Raw genomic sequence first — 26,102 nt, forward strand, 5'->3', positions numbered from 1 at the left:
TACAGGTAGTGTGAGTAATTTGTAATAACAAAATAATCCCAATTGTTTTTCCTGTCCTTTTATTATTGTTGTCTTTCATGTCATGTATGTATATGTATATACATAAATAAGCATATATATACATAAGATATATACATGTTTGAATATACTGTTGCTGTTATCATTTTGAACAAATACTTCTGTTAGATCAATTAAGAATAAGAGGAAAAAAACCTTTTATTTTACCTTCACTTATTCTTTTTTTTTTTTTTTTAAGATTTTATTTATTTATTGACAGAGAGAAAGACAGCCAGTGAGAGAGGGAACACAAGCAGGGGGAGTGGGAGAGGAAGAGGCAGGCTTCCCAGCGGAGCAGGGAGCCCAATGCGGGGCTCGATCCCAGGATCCTGGGATCACGCCCTGAGCTGGAGGCAGCCGCTTAACGACTGAGCCACCCAGGCACCCCATTTATTCTGTCTTTGATACTCGTCCTTTCTTATGTAGTTCCAGGTTTCTGACCTTTAGTTTTTCCTTTTCTTCAAAGAATTTCTTTTAACATGTCTTTTTTTTCCTTTTTTAAAAAAGATTTATTTTATTTTATTTTATTATTTTTTAAAAAATATTTTATTTATTTATTTGACACAGAGAGACAGCCAGCAAGAGAGGGAACACAAGCAGGGGGAGTGGAAGAGAAAGAAGCAGGCTCCCAGTGGAGGCGCCCAATATGGGGCTTGATCCCAGGACCCTGGGATCACGCCCTGAGCCGAAGGCAGACACTTAACGAGTGAGCCACCCGGGCACCCCTATTTATTTATTTTAGAGAGAGAGAGAGAGAGCGAGCATGCAAGCAGGGGGAGGGGCAGAAGGAGAGGGAGAAGGAGAGAATCTCAAACAGCCTCCCTGCTGAGCCCAGGGCCCAATGTGGGGCTGGATCTCATGAGCCTGAGATCATGACCTGAGCTGAAATCAAGAGTTCGATGCTTAACCGACTGAGCTAACTAGATGCCCCTTCTTTTAACAGTTCTTGCAAGGCTGGACTACTGGCAACAAATTCTGCTAGTTTTTGTTTGAGAAAGTCTTTATTTCTTCTTCACTTTTGATGGATAATTTCACAAAGTATAGAATTCTAGGTTAGTGGATTTTTTCTCTTAACATTTAAAATCTTTTACTCCACTCTCTTTTTGCTTCAATTGTTTCTGAGATGTTGGATCTTATCTTTGTTCCTCACAAGGGAAGGTTTTTTCCTCTGTTTTTTCCAGGATTTTTTTCTTTATCTTTGATTTTCTGTAGCTTGAAAATGATACACCTAAATACAGAGTTTTGTTTTGTATTTATGCTGCTTGGTGTTTCTTGAGCTTCCCAGATCTGTTATTTGATGTCAAACATTAATTTGGGGAAATTCTCAGTCATCATATTTCAAATATTTCTCCTGTTCCTTTTTCTTCTCCTTTTAGTTTTCCTGTTACATGTATGTTACACCTTTTCTAGTTCTTTGCATATTCTCTTCTACCTTTTTTGGTCTTTTTTTTCTCTTTAGTTTTCACTTTTGGAGATTTCTATTGAGATATCTTTAAGTTCAGAGATTCTTTCTTTACCAGGTTTAGCCTATTAATAACCCCATCAAAGGCATTCTTAATTTCTCTTACTGTGTTTATCTCCCGCATTTCTTTTTGGTTCTTTCTTAGGAAATCCATCTCTCTGCTAACATTTCCTATCTGTTCTTGCATGCTGTCTACTTTATCCATTAGAACCCTTATCTTATTGATCATTGTTTTAAATTCCTGGTCTGATAATTATAATATCATTGCCATGTCAGGTTCCAATGCTTGCTTTCTCTCTTCAAATGGTGTTTTTTGTTTTCCTTTTAATATGCTTCCTGTTTTTTAACAACTGAGCATGCTGTACCAGGTTAAAAAGAACGCTTTAGCAATGTGGTAGTGAGGCATGGGGGGAGGAGAAGTGTTCTATAGTCCTGTGATTAGGTCTCAGTCTTTTAGTGAGACTATACTTCTGGACTGTGAGCTTCAGAAGGACTTCTCAATCACCTCTCTGCCTCTTTAATTGGGAGAGGATGACTAGAGTAGGCGACCTTTCATCTAGGTTAGAAGGCTCTGATAGATAACCTCAGCAGGTTGGGTTTGGTTTCTCCAGTGTTTACTACGGGATCCTGGTTGAGCCTCTAGAGGTAGAATTTATGAAAGCATAAGGCCTCTGCTATGACTGTGTTTTTTCCTGGAGGTTTTAGCTTCTGGACTTGTCCACACTGAGCCTCTAGCAATTTGTTTATTACAGTTCAAGTTTTCCTACCCCAGCGCTGATTGCCAAAGCAGTTTTTGCTTGCGAGTTTCTGCTCTGGTAAGCTCCTTCTGTTTGCCTGTCTGTCTTTTCAGTCTTGAGGGGCAGTAATTTTCCCTGTGTCCTCGCCTCTCTTACAGGTCCTAGGAGAGTTGTTCATTTTAAAATCTGTTCAGCTTGGTATTTGTTGTTAGGATGAAGTAGTGATTTCCAGGCATCTTATGTATGGAAGTGGAAATCTGTTATGAATTTTTAATATCTTTCTTTACTAAGTTTAAAAATGGAATGAGAAGAGAAAATAGCAAGTTTGCAAGTACAAGAAACCAGTCTGACAGAGTCAGAGGACTTATGGGAAACTATGAATGAAAACGAAGTTCAAGATAGAAAGAAAGAGTCAAAGAGACCTGGATACATGAATGCAGATAATAGAAATACTGAAATTTTCACCTCTGGCCTCGTTTTGTTTTCCTAGCATTTATGGTTGTTGGGAGGACCAGACCCTCTTTTTTCCTCTACTCCATGTATGATCAGGAGCTAGTGTCTAAGTCTTGTGGACAATCACCTTGTGATTGATTACAATTGCTTCAAACTATGGATTAGCCTACAGGGGATTAGTCTTGCCAATTCAATGTTTCCTTTTTAGTTGGATTAATAGAATGCCTGAAGTTAAATGAAACTTATTTTAAAGTATATTATTGTTTTTTAAAACTGATATCAATATAATGATGAAGACATAAAAATTTATTAATAGTAGTGATTATATTAATTTTTTAAGAATAGGGAGCTATATTTTCTATCCCTTTGCCCATTTTGAAATATAAAATTATGATAATAACTACAACCTCTAACATATCAGAACTATTTTATAAATTTTTACTTTTTTGACGGGTTTGTATCTTAAAAATGCTATTTAAGGTGATTTCACCTGTACAAGTCTGGAAGACATAGAACAAATTGATTTCATTAATATTACAGAATATTATAATATTCAATATGTATATATATAATATATATATCATATGTGTATAATTTATATGTATAAATTAAATGTGCTGCTAAATCTTATCTTGGGCTACAAACTAAGATGTAATGTTAATTTAGTATTCTTTTTATTCAGTGGCTATTTTTTCCTTAACAGGAAAAGTAGTACATAATAATAAATGAATACTTTAATTTTCTTTTGGGATCATACTTTTTCCTCTTGAGCAATAATAAACAATTTAGGTCAGTTAATCCTAAGAATAGTCTAATGGAAAAAGTCATATTATTACAGTAAAATATTAAAACTCTCTCAATAAAATGGAAGGTTTCTTACTGTTTTTTTTCCTGTGGAGAATTATTTATGTCAACATGTGTTTATTTAGTAGATTTATATTTTACTAAAAGTTTGTAATATGTACACTTTTGAAGTTGACATTACACTCTAGGTCTGAAAACACCATCATTCATGCTGGGTATCTAACCACAGTCTTACTTTTTGTTTTTTTTTTAGAACCTCTTTTGAATTACATATTGTAATATGTATTTGTAGTATTATATGGGATTATATTTCAATTCTTAATATTTAGTTTTCTGTCAAATTTAGTGAGTAACAAACATTTTATGTGTAAGCTCCTACTTCTAATGTGAAGAGAAATCATCTATTCAATGTTTTTAAAATCCTCTTTGTACACTGAAATAACAAGACTTGATCTGAATACTAATAGAATGGGGCCCTTAGGGTACAAGTTTTATGATCTTGTACTTTATATAATGCTACATTTGTCTAACTAGAATATCCTTTCTCCCTAATGGTATTCTGGTGTGTTTGTTAGATAATTTTCTTTCTTGATGTCCCATCCATAGACTGTTTTATTTTAGTTATTTTTATTCTGTTGCCATTTTTCAATTAGTAAATCTTAAAACAAACAAACAAACAAACAAACATATCATGTCATGTTCCTATAAACTAGAAATTAACACAAATCGCCTGTGAATACTTTGTATACTTATTTTAATCTGATTGAAAGTGAATTTCAGTTAATATTGAAATGCTCTGATCCAGTTTCTTTTTATCCTTTATTCTCTTATTCTAGACATAAGAAATAGGATTTACATTATTCTGTGTTCTCATGTAAAGTGTTAAATATTAACTTGGTCTTTAAGGACTCTTATCAGTGTTACGTTAGCTTCATTTTAGACATTAGAGAGGCATACAGTGACAGATAAAACATAAGGAGGAACATTTCCCCTTTTTCTCTCAGTAGGTAAGGATTTCTCTTTTTAATTTAAAGTATTCTGAGTTAGCAGACTACAGTAATCTCTCACTGACTAAACAAATCCTACAACCCCAGAGTTGGATGGGATCTTAAAAGTCACGTAATCCAACCCTTTAAACTAGACCTGGCTAGTGGCCATTTCTTCTTGTCTGCTCTGAAGGGAACTTATTACTTCCTGAAAGAGTACGTCCTATAAACTCTTTCTATGATTCTAATATATGAAATATTTAACAATGAAGATAACTACCTAGAAGACATCATCTCTGACCTGCATTTTAAGGCCCACGGGAAATGCAGGAGTTAGTCAAGAGATGGAGAAGGTAGAGTATCCCAGGCAGAGGGTTCAGCAGGAGCATTAGAAGCTGAAATCTATTTAGTGTTGATGGAACCAGAGTGGAGGGTAGGCGGTGGTGGGAAAGGAGAGGTACACTTGGGTCAAATCAAAGCAACGCCTTCTGTACCACGTTAAGGAGCTTGAGTTATAATGGAGGGATGGTGATCATTGATTTTAAGTGAAGGAACAATGTGACCACAGTTGCATTTCAGTTAGCTCTATTAGCTGTATGGAGGTTGGATTGGGAATGGAAAAGGTTGGATGAGGAAGACCAGTTAGGTTGTAATATTCCCATGGAGATATAATGAGAACCCAAATCATGAGAGAAGAGTATGGATATAAGGTCATAAAATAATGTGACTGTTGATCAAAATGGCAGGTATGCAGAAAAAAAGATCAAGAGTGCAATCTATCTTAAGTTATATCGAAAATAATAAGATGGTAAAGTCAGAAGTAGGAATGCATTTAGGGATAGAAAGCGTCAGATTGGAGACAGGGGTGGAGATTTGGAATGCATTTTTGTATCCTGAGTTTGAATTGGCAGTAGAACATTCAGGAGGAGAGCGAGCAGGTGACTCTTTCAGTCTGAATCTTGGAAGGAAAAGTTTATGCTGGAGATATTGGATATTAAACCCACAACAGTGGATGAGATCACGTAGTGATATGAGAAAGGTGAAAAGTGAGGACAGACCATGGGGAACATATCATTTATGGGACAAGTAGAAGAAGAGATGCCCAACGAGGTGACAGAATAATCAGGAAAGTAGGAAAAGAACAAGGAGTATTTGGTGTTCGAGAAGCCAAGGAAGTTAGTATCAGAAAGGACAAGTGTGAACAACTGCTCTGTCAGATGCTAATGAGAGGTCCCATAAATTAAATTGAATTTGGCAATGTAGGCGTCTTTAACATTTGCCAGAATGATTTCAGTAGAATGTTTGCATTGCAAGTAAGATCTCAGGGAGTGGACACGATGCATATTACTTTTTTTCGAAATCTGGCTGACAAAGGAGGAAGAATAGATGACAGTTCAAGGACATGGGGTCAAGAAAGCATTGTTTTTAGGATGGACCAGGAGCGAGAGAGAGATTTGAAATCCAAAGGAGAGAAAAAGGAAGGCTGATGGACCAAGGCCCCAAGAGAGGGGAGGGTATGGTTTTAAGAAGGCACAGGTGGAATGAGCACTGCATCCACTGAGAAACAAGGGAAGGAATGGGGGATGGATAAGTGGATGCATGTGAGTAGGCAGGAAGTTGAAGGAAATCATGTTTGGTGACAGCAATATTTCTGTGTGGTTGGGCCAAGGTCATATTCTGAGAGTGAAAGAGGCTTAGTAGGAGCTTTGAGGTAAAATTGGAAATGGATGCTGAAGAGAATGGGAAAGAGATTGATGAATACAAGGAAAACTATTCATGTGCAGTGCTGTGGAAACTGCTGAAGTTGGGGATCATGATTATGTAGTGGCTTTTTAATCTGCTTGTGTAACTTTTTTTCACAGCAGTTTACCGAAATGAGAGAAAGAAAACTGTAGTGTTGAATCAGAGTTGGGGTTTTGCAGAGCAAATATAAGGCAGGTATGGGGTGCACAAGAAATAAGGGTGTTGAGGAAAAGAAGTTTGATAAGGAAGCAGAAGTTTCATGCTAAATAGGAGGCGATAGAGCTCAGGAGGTGGCTAATAGATGGGGAGAAAATGTGGAGGAGGTGAAGGTCAAAGAACTGCTGGGTTCCTTACGGCACAGAGGGTGGGTATAATTGCCAGATCTGCACAGATGCAGGATTTTAGTCCTATGGTGGAATATTTTTTTTTGTTCATTTGTACACTGTTGCTGTATATTGTATTGTGTCCCTTCATTGTTTAGCAATTGGACAACTATTTATCTAAGACACGCTCTGTGCCAGTGCAATGGCGATACCAGTGGAGATGAAGACAAACATGGTCCTCACTGTGTTGCAGCTTGTGGATGGACGAGGCACACACAAGTAGACAATAAATTATACAAAGTCTTGGGCCTTTGGTGTTCTGAGGTTCAGCTGTGTGAGCTGTGTGAGCTTGCCAACAAGATATATTTTTCCCCATATTTTACTTATAGAATTTTTCTTCTGGAAAATGTGTGCCCTTTCTTGTGGGCAGGTCTTAATATTCCTTCTAGAATCTGTCCATCAGAATTTAATTTAATGCCGATATTTTACCATATATTCTGCTGAGTACTAGAGATATAAAGAAAGACGAGGAAATAAAGCTTCCATGTGGGCCATTTTAAGCCCCCCCCCTTTTTTTTCTTCTCTGGGCCTTTGATCCATTGGTCCTCTTGTATCTGGTAAGGTAATGTTAGCTACAGCAATAAAAATTTCCAAAATATATAATGAATGACTCTCAATTGAATTTCTCACTCATATAAAGCCAAAACATGGCAGGTACCTTTGTTCTAAGCAGTGATTTGAGGACCAGGGATCTTCCATCTAATGGGTCTGCTGTTTTCAACAATGTTGATTTACATTTGTGGATCAATGCAGTACTAGGTAATGAACTGAATCTGGCTCTAGGAGCGTAGCATGTGACATAGGCTTAGCTATCATTGCTTTTCATAACTGTGCCAATGGTGATTAGTTCAGGACCCAAACAAGCTCAATGAGAGTGAATCACATAACTTCCTTTAAAAATAGTGGGGCAGAAGCATTATGTTTTCCTCCCTGGATAAAAATGAAGGCATATTACTCAGGATTGCTACAGCTATCTTGAGACTACAAAGGGTATGTATGAACATGTTGGAGGAGCTGGCTATGATGGTACCCCACCTTGAAGAAATCAAGCTGGGAAATGGAGATAAATCAAGCCTTGGTTATATTGTTTGAGTGCTGGATCAAGCCTTGCTTGAAGTCATTTCATTTCTTTAGTTAAACTAAATCTGCACTATTTTCTGAACATATATGTTAAGGAGAAAATTAATTTTTTTTAGGGAATAAACATGTTCATTAGAAAATATGAGAAGCCAATAAAGAAAAGATTTATAATTTAAGCTGGTTTTTAGATTTTTCTTTTCTCTTCTCTTCCCTTTCCCTCCTCCCTCCCTTCCTCCCTCTTCCTCCCTCCCTTCTTTCTTTCCTTCCTTCCTTCCTTCCTTTCCTTCTCTGTTATTTACGACAGAGAACATTCTTACTGCTATGTGGAACACCTGCTATTCCAACTTCAACTACATTTTGACCTCAACGAATTAAAAATTTTTGAATAGCTGTAGATTACGTGTTTGTCTTACACATGTATCCATTACGTTTGTGCATGTCTACATGGTGTATATGGTCGGCCACATCATATGTAGGAGATTTTGGAGCAGGAGACTTAATCGATAGTGGTATTAATTTCAGTTTGAAGTCCTCTTGAGGAAAGTGCCACCTTCATTTGTCTTTTTGTATTTCCTGGTCAGGGTCTTATATGTAATGCCACAGTTTTTCCTCTATATTATTAAATCTTGCTCTGATTCCTCAGGTAATTACCAAGGTGAGCAGAGAGTACAATACTGGTAATTTTTCACCCTACCTTTTTTTTTTTTTTTTAATCACTAGAGTTTAAAATAGTCCCAAGGCTACAGGGGTCCTGGAAACAAATCCCTCAGTCTGTATTTACCTGTTCCCTACTTGGGTGATGGTCTTTGGCCCCCTTTTTGGTGCTATGGTACTATTTAAGGTGGTGTTGGTTTGCAGCCTTGGGAATTTCTCAGGTAAAATCTGCCCCCCATGCCTGGAGGGCAAGGAGAGACCGAAGAAAGAGTCAGGCACCTCCCTGTTGGGAGGTGGCGGTTTTAATAAGCAAGAGAACATATATGAGGCTTGCCTTCAGCGGCCACAAGGTGAGTAGGTCTCTGCACTTGCCCGCTACAATCCTAAAAATTCATATAGAGGCCTCAACTGAGTTCAGTCACTTAAACTATCTGGACAGTTTCAACAACTCATTGCTCTCTTAAGACTGTGTCATTAAAAACAGCCCCCACCGTGGGAATGGAGGGTAGAATGTGCATTCCAATGACAGGGGAAGGGGTCAGGAGCCTCTCTGACTGCCTAGGTCTGGCTTGAGGGTCACCCTCTTGATGACCTCCTCCAACAGTTGGCTGGGTCCTGCCCAGATTGTTGTGTTCCTGATGGAGGTTGGTGGCTGCCCTACTGGCCTTCTACCCTTGAGGCTAGCTCAGTCTCCTTCCCTGACTTTCAGTGCCATGGCCCTTGATGCTGGCTTTCACCAGCATCCGTGAAATCAACTCCAAATGATGTTCTGTCACCTTGGAGGTCTAAATCTTGGTATCCTCTGTGAACCCAGAAGTCCTCGCCTTACTGAATTCCTTGCTTTAATAAATTCCCGGGAGTAGGGCTACCCTGTCTCTGAGGTGGAAGCACAAACACTTCTACTTCTTTTCCTCTGAGATTGTTTAGTTTATTTCTTTGCTCAAGGCCTCCTTGTGAGAACCACACTTGAACAGAAGGTACACAGAACTCAGAATAAAAGGCTGGTGGTGAGGTAGAAAGGAGATATTCCTGGGGCGCCTGGGTGGCACAGTCGTTAAGCGTCTGCCTTCAGCTCAGGGCGTGATCCCGGTGTTCTGGGATTGAGCCCCACATCAGGCTCCTCCGCTGGGAGCCTGCTTCTTCCTCTCCCACTCCCCTGCTTGTGTTCCCTCTCTCGCTGGCTGTCTCTCTCTGTGTCAAGTAAATAAATAAAATCTTTAAAAAAAAAAAAAGAGAGAAAGGAGATATTCCTTTTTATCTTGCCAATGAGAACACAGCAGCAAAAATCCCCCGAGAAACCAAGCAGTTTCTCCTCAATTCTCCCTATTACACTTGTCTCTTTTTATTTTCCACTACATATGTGGGGTCATCATATGTTTTTAAATATGCTTTTAAATCATTAATCTTGTTAGAATTTTATAACATCTTACTGGCCTTAAACCCAGTGTATTTCCAGGAAAGAGTCTGAGGTTTTAGGGCATTTCAGTTGACTTTAACCAGCGTTTGTAACAGCCAATCCCTGTGTCTTCCAACACCTCTACAGGCTTGTGTACCATCTTAATGCTTCTGCTTGTTCTAAGATTCATTTTCCAATTACCTTGACCATATCAAAGGGGATGGCCCGTACAGTCCAAGACAAATTTTATTAACATAAATATACACTCATATTCACAAATATCTATGATTAAAATAAAAGTCACTTATGACTTTGTTAGGAACATACCCACCTTCTTAGTGATACCTTTTACTATTGTTGACCTATAACGACTGTCCTCACTCAGTTATTTGCTGAAACTCTTCTAAAGGAAAGTGTGATAGAAATTCTGAATCCTGCGATCTACAGAAAAGGTGGCTTATAATTTATTACCCAAACCAGTACACTTAAGAAAGGAAGGGAGCATTATGAATAAATATGTCAGGGTAACAGTTACAAGCTACTGTTGTCCCAGGCAGACCAAACGTATGGTCATTCTACAGGGCAGAGACAACACATTTCCGTGTGACATCTTCCAGTAACACTGAGGTTCCCGATTTGATTAGCTTGCATGAGAAGTCATGTATGCCAGCAGCCAACTGATGGCAATCTATGTATACGTGTTTCTAGCAATTGGATGGACACTCAGTGAGTTAACCTTGAAGTAACTTATGGGGAATTTTTATAATGTGATTTGACTGAATATTGGAGCCACATCAGCTCTGTCCTTCATATATTTCCGCACTTTTATTATGCGTCACAAGTGAATTTCAGGCCATGTTAACCTGCCATTTTGTTCTAATGACTCTAATGACTGAAATTAGTGCCAGACAATGAGCTTGGCAATGATAGCATAAATGGTACTGTCACATTTCCCTTTTTACGAACTTTGTGTTATTTCAGCCAGTGCACAGTTAATCTACTATGTTTTATTTGCAAAGTACTCTTCGGTCGCCAGCATTATGATTTGACTTTTAAAGTACATCCATTAGTAATTTTTTAGACATATGCATATGTTAAGAAGGAAATTCACATTTAAATTCTCAAGGAACTCTAATTGCTGGTCTTTGCTGTTCTTCAGTCTAAACTGCTGAATTAAATAAATCTTAGTTTGAAGCCGAAAGGACTTGCAGCTAAGGGAACCTTGAACAAAGAGAGCCCATGAGTCTAAAATAAGATCACCTTTTCATTAATCACACAAATAATGATGGACTTTAAACACCTTCCTGTCTTGCTTTCAGCTGTATCTCTAGTACCCAGCACCATGGCTGACATGTCATCAGAACACATTCAATATTTTGTTCAACGAATGAATAATATTCTTTATAGTTTGCTTTATGATATTTATGGCATGAGTTTTTTACTCTCAAGCATTCTGTGCTTAATATCTATGTATCATATTCCTGACAATGTGTTGTGTGGAGACTTGCAGATCTCTGGTTTTCTATAACTATTGATTCAATTAATCAGCAAGTTCTGTGAAGTTGTAATTTGCTCTGCTAGTATTGTTTGCTTCAATAGAGAGTTTTCCATGTTTTTCTTCCCCTGACTTTCAGATTTGCCCTTTGCTTCTCTTGCACAGGCCAAGAAACCAGATGATGTAACCAAATCTCCCTTTTTTCTCTCTATTTAAAGTTTTGGTAGGGTAATGTTTCTGGTTTCCGAATGAAACCTAAAGTGCTATTTTAATAAAAGTGAGGTACAAGAAAAACTTAGTAATTAAATCTTAAAAGATTTCTCTCTATCCTCAGTAACCTACATGAAAGCTATTCTCTATCCCTAGAGAGACAATTTCCAGATGGAAATATGTATATCTTTTTCATAACTTTGACATATCATGAATAAAAAGGAAATATTTTCTCTAGTGAGAAATTCTGTTACAAGATTTCAGGCCTACTCTATTTTAATTGTAGTGTAAATATGTGTATCATCTCCCTTATCATTATTTAGATAACTTTCTCAGGAATGGAAATAAGCCTACTAGACAAAGTTGATCTTAGGAGAAGCCAGGGTGACCTACATTCATTTGTTTCTTACTCCTACAGTTTGTCATCTTTCTTACCTTTCAGGATATTAATGCTCTCATTTTTCTTCTCTACTGTAAATCAAGAAATGTTTCTGCGTTAATTTTTTTTTAAAGATTTTATTTATTTATTTGACAGAGACAGCCAGCGAGAGAGGGCACACAAGCAGGGGGAGTGGAATAGGAAGAAGCAGGCTTCTAGCAGAGGAGCCTGATGTGGGGCTCGATCCCAGACGCTGGGATCATGCCCTGAGCCGAAGGCAGATGCTTAACAACTGCGCCACCCAGGCGCCCCTCTGCATTAATTCTGATATTAGTAATGTTTATTTTAGTATTCATCTATACATGTTTCCGTCCTTGAAATATTTGCATTTTAATGTTCTTTCTTATCTTAGCATTTATCTGTGTAAATGGAATTTTAGGCATCAGGGTGGAAATACCCTTTTGCCGGGAGCCACACGAAGCTCGGTAACACGCGTACTTGCTGCCCCCTCCCACTCCCGCACCTGATCCCTTCAACCACACACTCATACGTAGGCCTGTATGCGGGTGTGGATGTTTTAGCTGAGAGTGAGGGTATGTCATCTGGATCTTATGACAGACACTATATTTTCCCTTTTACGTTTTCATGTACCTTTAACAGTCGGATCTGCCTTGGTTTTGTTGTCTGGTCAGTATTGGGAGTGGGCCAAAGGAAGCAAAAGGGAATTGTGTGGAACTTACGCAATGTCTTTATCATTTTTCTGAAGTAATTTCAGTATACAGGAAAACAAAGACACATTAGTGAAATAGAAAATAGCAGGTGGCAGGGCTCTAATTCCCTTGGTTTTAGGGCAGCATCATGAACTATCTCTGAGCTATCCTAGAGCCTCAAGTTGGTATTATTTGCTCCAGGATGATATGGGGGCTGTCTTGGACTTCGTCTGTGATCATTTATTGACAAAAGACCAGAAAGGACATTAATAGAGTGGTTTGACCCATAAGGCAATTCTATGGCAAAGACCTCACAATAGAGTGAGATAAGAGAGACTGAGTAAAAGAAAGCAAAACTGTGTGAATTGTGAGTCATGATGGACACTGATTTCTAATAATATCTTATATTGCAGGTCAGTTGCTCCGGTTAAAAATGTTTCGAGAGGATCATGGGTCATGGATGACAATGTTCTTCAGCACAATTCTGTTCCTCTTCATATTTTCTCACATATACAACACGATTCTTCTAATGGATGGGAACATGGGGTAGGTTATCTTTCCCCTTTCTACTGTGGTGAGTGTTATGTTTGAAACTCGTAAAAATTCAAAGAGGATTTTTTTAGTTCGTAGTAGCCTAACTCTTCACAAATATTCTACTGTAAATAAAGATGATCTGTGCATTTTTCTTACTGAAGACGTTTCGAGTCTTTTCTCCAAGGAGCTTGTAGTGTTCCGTGATACTTATCTTGTGTTCCTTGTACTTGAGGGCTTCTCTGTGGAGTAGTTTGAGGGCAGGTGATAATTTCAGTATAGTCAGAGTATGAGAATCAGGAAATCTTATGGACTTTATCTCACAGTTAGTAAAACTGGGCTAAGATGAAGGTCTCCAGATTTGCAATTCCATTGCTCTGCAATTGCCTGGTTAAATAAAAGTGTTTGATACTGGTGGCACTTTTCTTTTTAACTCTCTTGACAGTTCCAACAGAGAGACCTTTGTTATAAATGGGTCATTTTAAAAGTGGGCCACCCTGTATTAAGTCCAGGGTTGTGATCTATACTTACCAAATCACTAATCAAATCACCATGGCATGAAGAGGTGCTAACAAGGAGATTGTATTTTTTTTTATAACTTTTTCCAAATTTTGGTTTTCTCTCAGTAAGTTTTCACAACAGAGTGCGAGGAGAATGGCTTAGCTTATAACACGAAGAATTAGATTACTGACAAGAATAAGCCACTTTAGATATTGTTGTGTACTGATATAGTTCCTAAGGAAAGTTTCCATCTATTCTCCCCAATAGATTGGAAAGCTAGGTAATATCATTTTCTTCTAAATGTAGGCTAGGGCAGATTGTCGGCTGGTTCTGGAGTGCAATTGTTTTGATGTTATGTATAGATTTTAGCCAGCACTGTTCACTGCTGAGAGGGATAGCTCAATTAAAATTTTATTGTTTTTCCCCACCATTAAAGAAAATGAATAGTAAAGGGGTAAATTCAGGTGCGTGATACTTAGATCAAATGTTCAGGCTTAAAGAAGTTACTGACATGCTTTGTTTGTGATTATTTCTTGGGTTTCAAATAATGCCATTTACTGGGTCTCTTTTCAAATGATGGAGTTACGATGGACTCTAACCCGGGCTAGTCAGGAGAAGCCTCAGCTTTAGTGCAGTGCCTGTACTAATGGAATGGGTAACGGTCCTCTTGGAATTACCCACCACAACCGGAAGTCTGTGAGAGAGGTGTTGTGCCCTCAGCGCTGGGGCCAGAAGGGGAAGGGACCCATAAAAACTTACATTTTTAAAACACTTGCTGAAAATAATACCTCAAAATAGTATATAAAGTATAGGCTCTGCTTGGAAGTTGACTTCTTCTCTAATTCTTTTTTTATTTATTTTTATTTTTTATTATTATGGAGCTAATGAGGTCTGTGCTAACTGGAAGCTATTTATTCTGAGGAAAGAAGCAGATTTAAAAGTAATAAATGAAATGCAGTAATAGGTAATCCATGGAACACTGTAAAGTACTCAAGAGCTAATAATGAAACCAATCTTACAGAGGGCTAACAGTTCTTAAGCACTCAGCACCAGTACTCAGCTAAACCTCACAATGAGCCTGCACAAGAGGTATTTTTTATTATCTCCATTTTACAGATCAGGAAACTGAGGACCAGAGGTGTTCTGCCACTTGACTAAAATTACATTATAATTCAGTCTCTACTTTAGACATTAAACAAGGAGTTGAGCGATTAAGTAGTGAATTCTGGCAATCGCTCCTGCTCTCCGGCTGGCACAGAGCTGATTGCTGATTGATTCTGATACTCAATCACTGTAAGTCTATTAGCCTTTCTTTGTATTTTTATCTTTCAAACTGTGTTTGAAAATTGAAAGAAGTAGGAGGTATATGCAGGAAATAAGAGAATTTATGTGTGTCTGTCTTAACTAAAATTGAAAGTGATTCTTTTTTATTTTCAGACTAACTACAGTACTCCATATTCTTACTGACTCTTGAACTCTTCATGCATATGCCTCATTCTTGTTCAGAAGGATCTTTTTCTGAGAGGACATTGTAATGGGATCACTTTTTAATTTTTTTTTTTAAATCTAAAACGAGGGACAAGTGGTTTAGTTTTACTAATAAAAAAATTAAATTACCATTTATAAAAGACATATTACCAACTTTAACGACACATGCCATTTGAATTAGTGAGTACTTTACGGTAGGAATGTAAATTTGGAGGAAAATCATGTGTTAGGGAAAATGAATACAACTGTGCTTTTGGGGTTCTCTAGGAGACATGGTGTTATCTGAGGGATTGCCTCATCCTTTGTAAGGCAGGGAATGATGAGTCAGAGGCTGTGGAAAGAATAATAAGCATGTGGATATCATGATTAACTAGTTTTATGTCAGAGGATTGCTGGTGGTGGAGGGGAATCCTGGATTCTTTACAATGAATTTGATCAGCATTGAGGATTCCATTGTGTCCCGGTTCTTGGCTCCTTTAGGATTTCAAAGAGGATTCCTTAGCATGATTTGCTTTTCTCCCCTCCCCCCCCCCCAATTTTAGGATTGGTTGTAAATTTAGGTTCAGCTAGAGTCCTTTGATCCCTCTTTGTAGAGAACAAAAACCTGTTTATCTGACAGAACTTCAAGAGTTTTAGCCAGACCTGACTTGATAAGAGAGTCAAGTTGGCCGCTCCTGCCTGGAGTGAGTTCCCGGAAGTATGTGCTAGCTCTGTGGCATTAGCCATTTCTGGGGAGCCAAGCTGAGAGGCAGTCGGATGGAGAGGGAAAGAGGTGAATTAGCTGGCTGGGCTGAAAGGGACCAAGGCTCAGACACTCCATATTTCCAACCACTGTGGGGAATGTCTCCCCACCTTTGATTCTCTTTATACCCCTCTACACCATACACCACCAAAATGCTGCTATCTTTGTAACTTCTGTTATGTTTTAAATCACCAAGATGAACGTAAATTCATCTTTCCCATAAGTGTTTGAGGTTGTAGGTCAGGATTCCGCTGCAGAGAAGGCTCTGATCCTTGGTAGAGTTTTACATCGAGTCATTTTACAAGCAAGTTCTTTATTTTACACGGTGGCAATCTAGGTAGGCTGTCCTGCTACAAAATCCTTGGAAATGATGGAAAACATAATGTAGCCTGATAGATTCTGCATAGCTCTTCATAGCTGAGCTTACCCAAAGGTCCAGAAAAACCCCACAGGGAAAACATGAAACCGGATCTGAACATCAGGGCAGTGAGCCTGTGTAGCGATGCTCAGGGGCAGTGACCTAGGGATTTGAGTTGAACTCTCATGCCAGGACCAGAGATAAGGATCTGGGCTCATTTTAGGGGAGAAACTGAAGCAGACCCCCCACCTTCAATGGTTCTGCAAAGTGCTGCAGAGAAGCAGGGACTGGAAGACTTACAGCTGCCAGCACAGTCAGAACCTGGGAGCTCTGTCTGACACAGGCTGGGCTTTGGGTGGAAAAGCAATTCTGGGGAATTCATAACCACAGGCATGGTTTTATGGTTTTAATATACATCTTCCTTGGAATTTTAGAACCTCCCCAAATCCCTAGCCATTCTCTTTTCTAAGTTTCAGTTTCCTGCTTCTCTCTGGAGCCCCCCAAAATTTCCAGAGTTCTGGAATTCCAGAATTCCAGAAAACTTCCAGATCTGGTTCATAATATAGAGCAGTACAGTTCTCTCTCATCTCTCCTTTTGTCCACTTTGATTTATTTGGGACTTTTTCTCTTAACCAAAATCATATTAATGCATTTTGTAGTCAAAAGAAGCAATACTCCAAGAGGCATGTTGCTGCCTTCTTGGAATCCCAACGGGGCTGCTGCCACAGCATTTTGGTTTTGTGTTGGTTTTATTTATTTATTTAAAAAAATTTTTTTAAAGATCTTATTGATTGATTGATTGATTGATTTGAGAGTGTGCGAGTTGGGGGAAGGGCAGAGGGAGAGGGAGAGAGACTCCAGGCTCCTGCAGCCCCAACGTGGGTCTCAGTTTCATGATCCTGGGATCATGACCTGACCCAAAATCAGGAGTTGGACCCTTAACCCACTGAGCCACCCAGGCACCCCGGTTTTGGGTTGTTTTTAAAGTAGTAGCTGACCTTTTTCCTTTCACTCAACTGGTGTTTAATTAACAATCTCTTGGGAGACACTCAAAGACACTCAAAGAAAAAGAGGCAAAGCAATGAATAAGTTGAAATTAGGGTTATGTGGTGATCACAGTCCCACAGTACGCACGTTGTCCAAGAACAGGACTTGAAGCCTCAAGAAAGTGAGACGTTAGTTAGTAGGGGAGAAACATGAAACCATTTTCTTCTACAGTGATGGGACTTGCCTTGGTTAAAAATGATTCTAGGACGTCGGGTGGCTGAGTCGGCATCTGCCTTCAGCTCAGGTCATGATCCCGGGGTCCTGGGATCAAGCCCCACATCAGGCTCCTTGCTCAGCAGGGAGCCTGCTTCTCTCTCTGCCTGACTCTTGTGTGCTCTCTCTCTCTCTGACAAATAAATAAAATCTTAAAAAAAAATGATTCTGACTCCCTCTACCCCCAGGTTTTTAAAAATTTCCTGCCGGCTCAACTAGGTATCTTAAGGCCAATCTATTTAGAAATCGGTTGGCAGAAATAAAGAGAGATGTGCTTCAGAGCCCATGGTGAGGTCTTTATTGACCAGAAACTGAGCAAGTCATATAGGGCTAGGAAGGGTTTTTACCCTTTGCAACATCATCTTTCCGAAGAACTTCTTAGTCATGGAATTTTCACAGTATTCATAGTGTAAAGACCTAATTTAAGAAAGGTTTGCCTGGCCTTCTCAAATATCTCAATTCCCCGAAGAATAACACGCATCATGTATACAGAATGAAGTGGTCAGAAAACAAAGCGCGCAGGCTCTGGTTATGTTCACAAACAGATTCTGAAAAGAGCCACTTGATGGCAGCAGAGGGCATGTTTTCAGCATGATTGCCTCAACCTGTCCTAGGCAGATTTTCTCTGAAAAGAACCTTGCTCTTTTTGAATTTCTGAAACTTGGGTTGAAATATTTGCCTTCCTAATTGTTAATGGACTTTTTGAAGAAATTCACCTAGTGATCTCTATAATAAGCACTTATGATGTGCTTGGCACCCTTTTATGTTCTAAAACAAGTTTAAATAATAGTATATAGAAACACGTATATGCACACATATATCTGTATGCTTATAGACTTATTTCAGTATTACAAGGGTAAATATTGTATTTAGCACGGAGGAAATTAGACACTTGTCAAACATAAAATTTCCTCTGTCAACTGGAATAAGTTTCCAGAGAGTACATTCTGTTTAGGGCAGGATATGAAGAAGCTGATGTTTTCTAGCATTAGTGATAAAGAAAGTTTTATTTTTCCTAATACACAGCCTTTTCCAGAGAAGTGTTACAAATATTAAGTAATACATCGATATGTGTTAGGTGTTGCAGAGACAAAAATTGTTTCACAATTTAGAAAATATTAGTATTCATATTCAGAACCTGGAAAAAAATGATGGTATGAATAGGTGATGGGTGTAATGAAAATGGAATAGACTGTCTCTCTCTTCTGTTTTGTTTCTGATCAGTTTTACTAAGTAAGAACTTACGTGGAGCACTCATTAAATGTCTGGCTGGGTGTGGTGAACACACTCAGTGAGTATGCTATAAGGGTGATCAGCTTAGGGGAGGTGACAAGAGGGGATATTTAAAATAGACACTTTCCATGGGGTGCCTGGGTGGCTCAGTCATTAAGTGTCTGCCTTTGGCTCAGGGCATCATCCCAGGGTTCTGGGATCGAGCCCCACATCAGGCTTCTCTGCTGGGAGCCTGCTTCTTCCTCTCCCGCTCCCCCTGCTTATTTTCCCTCTCTCACTGGCCATCTCCCTCTGTCAAATAAATAAATAAAAATCTTTAAAAAAAAAAATAGACACTTTCCAGGGATGCCTGGGTGGCTCAGTTGGTTAAGTGTCTGCCTTCGGCTCAGGTCATGATCCCAGGGTCCTGGGATTGAGTCCTGCATCAAGATCCCTGCTTAGCGTGGAGTCTGCTTTTCCCTCCGCCTGCCGCTCCCCCTGCTTGTGCTCTCTCTCTCTCTCTGACAATAAATAAAATCTCTAAAAAATGATAATAAAATAAAATAGACACTTTCCATGGAGCACCTGAGTGGTTCAGTTGGTTAAGCACCTGCCTTCATCTCAGATCATGATCCAGGGTCCTGGGATCAAACTCCCCTTGGACTCCCTGCTTAGTGGAAGTTTGCTTCTTTCTCTCTCCCCCTCTGTCCCTCCCCCACTTGTGCTTTCTCCCTCTCTCTCTCAAATAAAAAAAATCTTTAAAAAATAAAATAGATACTTCCCTCCAATCTAAAATGCATGGCTGTTATGTACAGAGGGGGCAGCAAAAGCAAGCAAGGATGAAAAGGAAAAATAAACAAGCCAGAGACTGGCATAGACTTGTCCACAGGCTGGATGAAAGGGCTCAGGCTCTAATGTTACTTGAGGTGTGTGTGCCCAGCTGCCCTAGACCTCACCCCCCATGCTCTCATCCTCATTTGGTAAAGAATGACTGTTACTCTGGTCCATTTGTGCGTCCACGTGTTGTATCAGAAAAGACTCTGATTTATAGTTTCAGTTTCTGTTGCCAGGGGTACAGGTTCCAGCCCATTATTTTTCCCAAAGCTGAGTTACACTTTAATGGAAAAATTCAGGGTGAAATTTCACTCCAGGCAGTACTTTTTTCTTTCTTAAGTTCGCTATTTTTAAAACCTGCACTAATGCTTTCAGATTCCTTACTCAAAATTTTTTTTTTCCCCTCTCTCTTTTTAGTCACCACTGATCTAGAAGTAGCCGCCCTGGTGCATGTTTTTTTCTGTTAAGAGCCATGATTTTCATTTGCTACTGCTCTTCAAGTACAAAGTTGGTTGACCTGCTACCGTTGTTTACGCTGGTAGCTTCCCGCTGAGGAACGGATGTCTGTGCGTGTGTTTCTTTGATTTTAAAGGTGCTAAATTTATTTTGGGAAATGGCAAGAAAAAATTCAATTAGTCTTTAGTAATGTTAAACTATACAGTTTTTGTATGACCTCAACTAACACAATTATTGATGTCTAAAATTATCCATTGAAATTGTAGCAAATGAAAAAAGAGATATATTATTTCCCAAGGGATGAGCGTATAGGGAGGGATGGGTAAAGACAGAGGCCCTGGGCAGGGTTCAGAAGCTGGGGTGCGGAGAAAGCTTGGCTCTAAATATTCAGGAAGCCTGCAAGTACTTGAGTCAATAGCTGAAAAGCTTGATTGGCTGCTAATACAAGACTGAATGCAAATTCTGCTGGAGTGGTGCTTTAAATAATTTGTTGGCTTCATTCTTAATTAGGCTAAATATTGACTTGCTTGTACGATTAATTCACAATAATAGCACAATTAATTACTAAGGCTGGGAGTAAGGGGCCGAGCTGGTTGCTGAGAATGGGCCGGTGAGAAGAAAAGCTGGAAATGAATGGCTGAGTCTGGTCATGGGGGCTGACACAGTGGGGGGCTGGAGGGAGGAAGGTTTGGTGAGAGAGGGGGAGGGAGGGTTGGGGAAGGAGAGTAGGAGGGGGAGGGTCAGGGCAAAGGAGAGGGAGAATTATTCAGCCAGAAGCCACATAGCAATAGGGCCCAGTTGCTGCTTTTATTATTTTTTAAAAATTATTTTAATTCAATTAATTAACACATGATGTATTATTGGTTTCAGAGGTACGGGTCTGTGATTCATCAGTCTTATACAACACCCAGTGCTCATTACATCCTTCTTAATGTCCATCCACCAGTTACCCCATCCCTCCAACCCCCTTTCCTTCAGCAACCCTCAGTTTGTTTCCTATGGTTAAGAGTCTCAACATTTGCTGCAACATGGACGGCACTGGAGGAGATAATGCTAAGTGAAATAAGTCAAGCAGAGAAAGACAATTATCATATGGTTTCTCTCATCTATGGAACATAAGAACTAGGAAGATCGGTAGGGGAAGAAAGGGATAAAGAAAGGGGGGGAATCGGAAGGGGGGATGAAGCATGAGAGACTATGGACTCTGAGAAGCAAACTGAGGACTTCAGAGGGGAGGGGGGTGGGGGAATGGGATAGGCTGGTGATGGGTAGTAAGGAGGGCACGTATTGCATGGTGCGCTGGGTGTTATACGCAAGTAATGAATCATGGAACTTTACATCAAAAACCAGGGTATGGTGACTAACATAAGAAAGAAAAAAAAAAAGAGTCTCTTATGGTTTGTCTCCCTCTCTGGTTTCCTCTTCTTTGTTTGCTGCTTTTAATACTATTGGTTTCACATTACTTGGTTTTGACAGTATAAAGGTAAAATAGTGCAGCCTACTCAAGTTATCACAAGTTTACTGTTAGTGTAGTCTGAATTGATGAAGTTTTATAACATTAATGAAAAACACAATCAATGTTGCATTCTTATTACTGTGTGGGAGTACATTATTATCTGTCCAGAATCGACATTGTTTTGACACACTTAGGAGAAGTGTGTTCCGTGATCATGGTTTTTAGTTAATTTATTTCAACTCCTGCATTAAATAGCTTATCCGCTCCTTACAGGGGAAAAAAATTCTGATCCAGGAATCAGAATACCTGGATTTTAGCCCCATTTTAGCCACTCACTGCAAAAATAACTTGGAGAAGTTAGACTGTTTCTCGTTTTTAAGATATGAGTTGTTATAGGGTTATTACTAGATTTACTATTATCAGCCTCATTATCATTATTATTAATCTTGGGGAAAAGTATGCTTCTAAGGTAGAGAAACAAAGTAACCTTAATCTTGGTTGCTGTTGGCTTTGTTTTGTATGTATGGCAAAATGATGTAGTAGAAATAGCATTGACTTTTGTCCTGACAATCTTTTGCTATGTGACCCTAGGTAAACTTCACTTTCTGAACCTCATTTCCATTGATGTAAAATGGGGATATTAGTACTACCTTAGGGTTGTCATGGCAATCAAAGAAGATAATATGTGCTTAGCAGTTGGTATGGTGCCCACCATATAATGAGCTCCCACTAAGTGTTAGTTGCTTATATAAGAATAGAATGTATATTTTGGTTTCTCAAGGACTTTAGCTCTCAATAATTATTAATTGTTGTAATAGTAATAGTAAGTGCTTTGGTCAATATAATGAAATGATTTATGTCAGTGATCTTATTACATTATCATCATACAACTATGATGATTATTATCAATTTTATGCAAAATGCCCAAATAAATGCTTAGCATTTAGGTCTTCAATAAATGTTAATTTCCTATGCCATAATACATAATACACAATCTTAAATATGGAGTCACATTAATATATGGAACACACAACACCCAGTTCAAATGCTATGAATGCATTTTTATGAATATACATAAACTGTTCTTTATTTTATTTTTCATCAACGAAAAGCTAATACAGAGGGAGAATATATTTCATCAGGATTCAGAAGAGGAAATCAAACATAATATTAAGTTACTAAATGATTATTTGCTAAGTTTGACTTTTTTTTGAAAAGAGGGAACGTTTGGTGGCATTATGGATAATATGGGAATTCATGACGTGGCAGTCACACCTGTGTGCACGTGTGTGACATCCGTTATCTAGAGACTATATAATAATGAACATCTTTAATTTCCATCTCAATTCCTTTCTCCCAGTGGTGAACATGTAGGAAATAATTACTTTCCAGGCATGAAAAGTTGATGTATATGATAGCCTGAGGCTTAAGGTTTATCATAAGTTATATAGTTTAATTTAATAAATTAATAAGAGAGACCCAGCATGAGCTGAGAAAGTGACACTTCTGTGACAAGTCATCCTCTTTGTAACCTGTTAACCCCATCGTTATCCTTGAGGGCTTGATGAAAACCAGTAAACAGAATTCTGTGAATGAAATCTTTCATCGTTCAGATGGTTCCCTATCGAGGTAGCCTCACTTGTAACACAGTTGTGTTCATGCTCTGGCCGCTCAGGCAGGAATGTCCACAACTTCTTTTTTTTTTTTTAAAGATTTTATTTATTTATTCGACAGAGATAGAGACAGCCAGCGAGAGAGGGAACACAAGCAGAGGGAGTGGGAGAGGAAGAAGCAGGCTCACAGCGGAGGAGCCTGATGTGGGGCTCGATCCCATAATGCTGGGATTACGCCCTGAGCCGAAGGAAGACGCTTAACCGCTGTGCCACCCAGGCGCCCCAACAACTTCTTTTACTCTTGAGTCAGGGCAGGAGCCTAATGCATTTTTTGACGGTAGAGATTAGTGACTTGCTTGTGTTTTCGTCAAGGAGAGAATCACATTGGAACTGGTTAACTTTCTTTCTTTCCTTCTTTCTTTTTCTTTTTTTTTTTTTTTAGATTTATTTGTTTATTTGAGAGTGAGAGAGATCAGAGGGAGAGGGAGAAGCAGCCTGATGTGAGGCTTTATCCCAGGACCCTTTTTCCCTAAATCTTTTTTCCTAAATCTTGTGTACAATTTGAGGGAGTTTATAGACTCTTTGTTAAAAGCCACTGAAGTTATCTCAGAATTAGAACACTAAACAGGAGGCTCCAATGATAAGATCTTAAAACTAAGATACATCAGTCAGGATAGGTTAGAGTCTGCTTTGTAACAAACAAATCCAAAAATTTCAATGGCTTAAGACAACAACATTTGTTTTTCGGTCACACTACATTTCATTGTGAGTCAGCTGGAGGGCTTTGCTTCATCCTCCACCTTCTGAGACCATGATTGAAATAGTAGCTACATTATAATGTTGCTAGTTGCTCCCAGGGCTCAGGGAAGTAATTCAACATTCTGCCTGGAAGTGATGTAACTTCTGCTCACAACTTTGATGAGAACTAATTATTTGGCCCCAACCAAGCACAAGGGGTCTGGGAACGGCAGTCATCCCATGTACCTGGAATAACACCACTGACTACCACATGCGACCACTCCTACCTTAACTAGTAAGTCTCTTTTCTTTCTTCCTGTGAATGGGATATATAAAATGATTTTTACAAAATCATTGTCACTATCATTTGACAAAAAAGGAATGCATGAATTTCACATGAAAATCTAATTCTTCTTCGGTTGTATACAGTGATGATATAAGATGGTCAATCAGGTCATTAAATGTACAATAATTGATCAAGGGAGGAATCTGTTTAATAGCAGGAAAGAATGGTTTCAAGGTATTGGATTGGTTGGTAGCTAGCATGCACTGGTTCAGTTCCTGTGTACCTCTAGTATACATTCTGGTTTGGTGAATACATCCATTCTGATTGGTGCTTCTCGTGCCATGTCATGAGAATGTCATCCCTGATTATTAGAAAGAAATGAGTTGAGTTAATGAATTTAGGAGAAAAGACACAGGTCAGTGGGGCCTTATAAAGATAGGGGTAAATGTATAATAAGTCAGAGGAATTACGAAATGTTTTGCCTTCTTCTGTCTACAAAATTAAGATAAGTCAAGAACACATTTGGAATTTGATCAGTTAGAATAGAGGATCCAACTGAGGGTGAACTTATGCGCTCCTCCTGGTTGCCCTGGCAACAGGGCCCCCTTTCTATGCTAGTAATATTATAGTGTGAGTGAAGAAATAATTGGAGGTAGAGAAATATGTGTTCAAGTCAACTCGTACTTCTGGGAAAGTTAGGGAGGAGTTTGCTGAAGGCAAAGGAGGAGGTCATGAGAGGGGAAGAATTTGAATTAAAAGAGAAAAAAAAATAATTAAATTGAGCCTGAGCCTGAAAGCTTCTGGGCATAGCACTGCACACAGCCATGTTTCTTCACTGACTTTGGTTGAAGGCAGAGTAGATAGTAAATCACATGGTTGCATATCTACATTATCTCTTCCATTGTAGGCCAGGAAAAGCACTGGACTGGGAAATTGTGACCTGTATAATTGGCTTGAATTGGAGCCATCTGCTATGTGAATTGTTCTGTCTGACCTTACAGCTAGCCAGGAAGTTCTCATTTGCCCAGAAGGGTCAAGAGGGAGTCAAAACAGGCTTACCCATATTTTTCCTGTGAATTTAGCTTATTTGTTTTTAATGTTGTCTTTAGGTGTATTTTATCCTTGCCAAATGTATCTTTCAAATTCTGCTCAATAATCTGAGTCTTTTCTGCTTTTATTAAATATATGTCAAATTTGTCCCACTGCTTGGAGAATGGAGAGACTGGGAAGGCTTAGTAATGAGCGCTGCCTGTTGAGTGCTGTTTTGTCCTTCTCTGAACCCTTTCCACTAGCAAAAGAAGAGGATACAAGGTGCTCTCTCAATTCCACTCCCTGTAGTTTCTAAAACAAATCCCCAAAAAGCCAGAGCAGAAATAAAGCAGAAAACCACAAAATATTACCTAAGAGTAGGATGATTTTGTAATTCATTATCCAAGCCAGGACCCTTGTGAAAATGAAAAGGAGTGCTATTAGGAGACAAGGCATAAACTGTGATGTCCTGTGCTATTTGAAACGTATGGTTGCCCCACCTAAAATAAGTAGGAAAGAATAGAGAGACTGTGAGGGNNAGAGGATCATCTGGGGATCTGGAAGAAAGACTTGGCCTTGATGCACCCGGACTATTCCTGGACAGTGGTAACTAACTTGTAGCCAAATTCAGTGTCTAATAGGACCATGAGATAATTTTAAGGTAAAGGATCTCATTGTCCTTTTTTCAGGAATAACTTGTATCCGGTTAGAATATAGTAAGAATGAGTTCCTAGGCAAAAAATAAAGTTTTAGAAATCCATATTCAGCAAAGGGCTTCATGATTGACCGAAGAGTGGTCAAGGTTAAGGACTGACTGAGCAAGTGAATTCCATTTTCTGCTGTCATGACTATTGTTTAAGAAAATTAAAGTAAGTTCCATTTTGCTTAAGGCAAACCTATCAAGCTCCATTGTTTTCAGCTCAGATCCCAACTGCAGTAAAGAGGAATCCCTGTCATAGGAGAAAATGACTATAACTGTGTGTAGCGGGCAGCTTCTGAGATGGTCCTGATGTTCCCTGCTTTTGGGTTTTAGGCCCTTGTGCTCCTTT

General features: G+C 39.0%; 1 protein-coding gene across 6 annotated transcripts in view; it reads left to right on the forward strand.

Moving 5' to 3' along the window:
• TMEM117 (transmembrane protein 117) overlaps window positions 1–26,102 on the forward strand; it is a 501,176-nt gene that overhangs the window by 83,894 nt on the left and 391,180 nt on the right. For all 6 annotated transcript variants that reach the window (XM_008704472.2, XM_040642357.1, XM_040642356.1 and 3 more), the window contains one exon: window positions 12,963–13,095. In XM_008704472.2, coding sequence (XP_008702694.1) covers window positions 12,963–13,095 — 133 coding nt within the window. The remainder of the gene's footprint in view (window positions 1–12,962; window positions 13,096–26,102) is intronic.

The sequence above is a fragment of the Ursus maritimus genome, unplaced genomic scaffold (genome assembly GCF_017311325.1).
Source record: "Ursus maritimus isolate PB19 unplaced genomic scaffold, ASM1731132v1 scaffold_26, whole genome shotgun sequence".
NCBI lineage: Eukaryota > Metazoa > Chordata > Mammalia > Carnivora > Ursidae > Ursus > Ursus maritimus.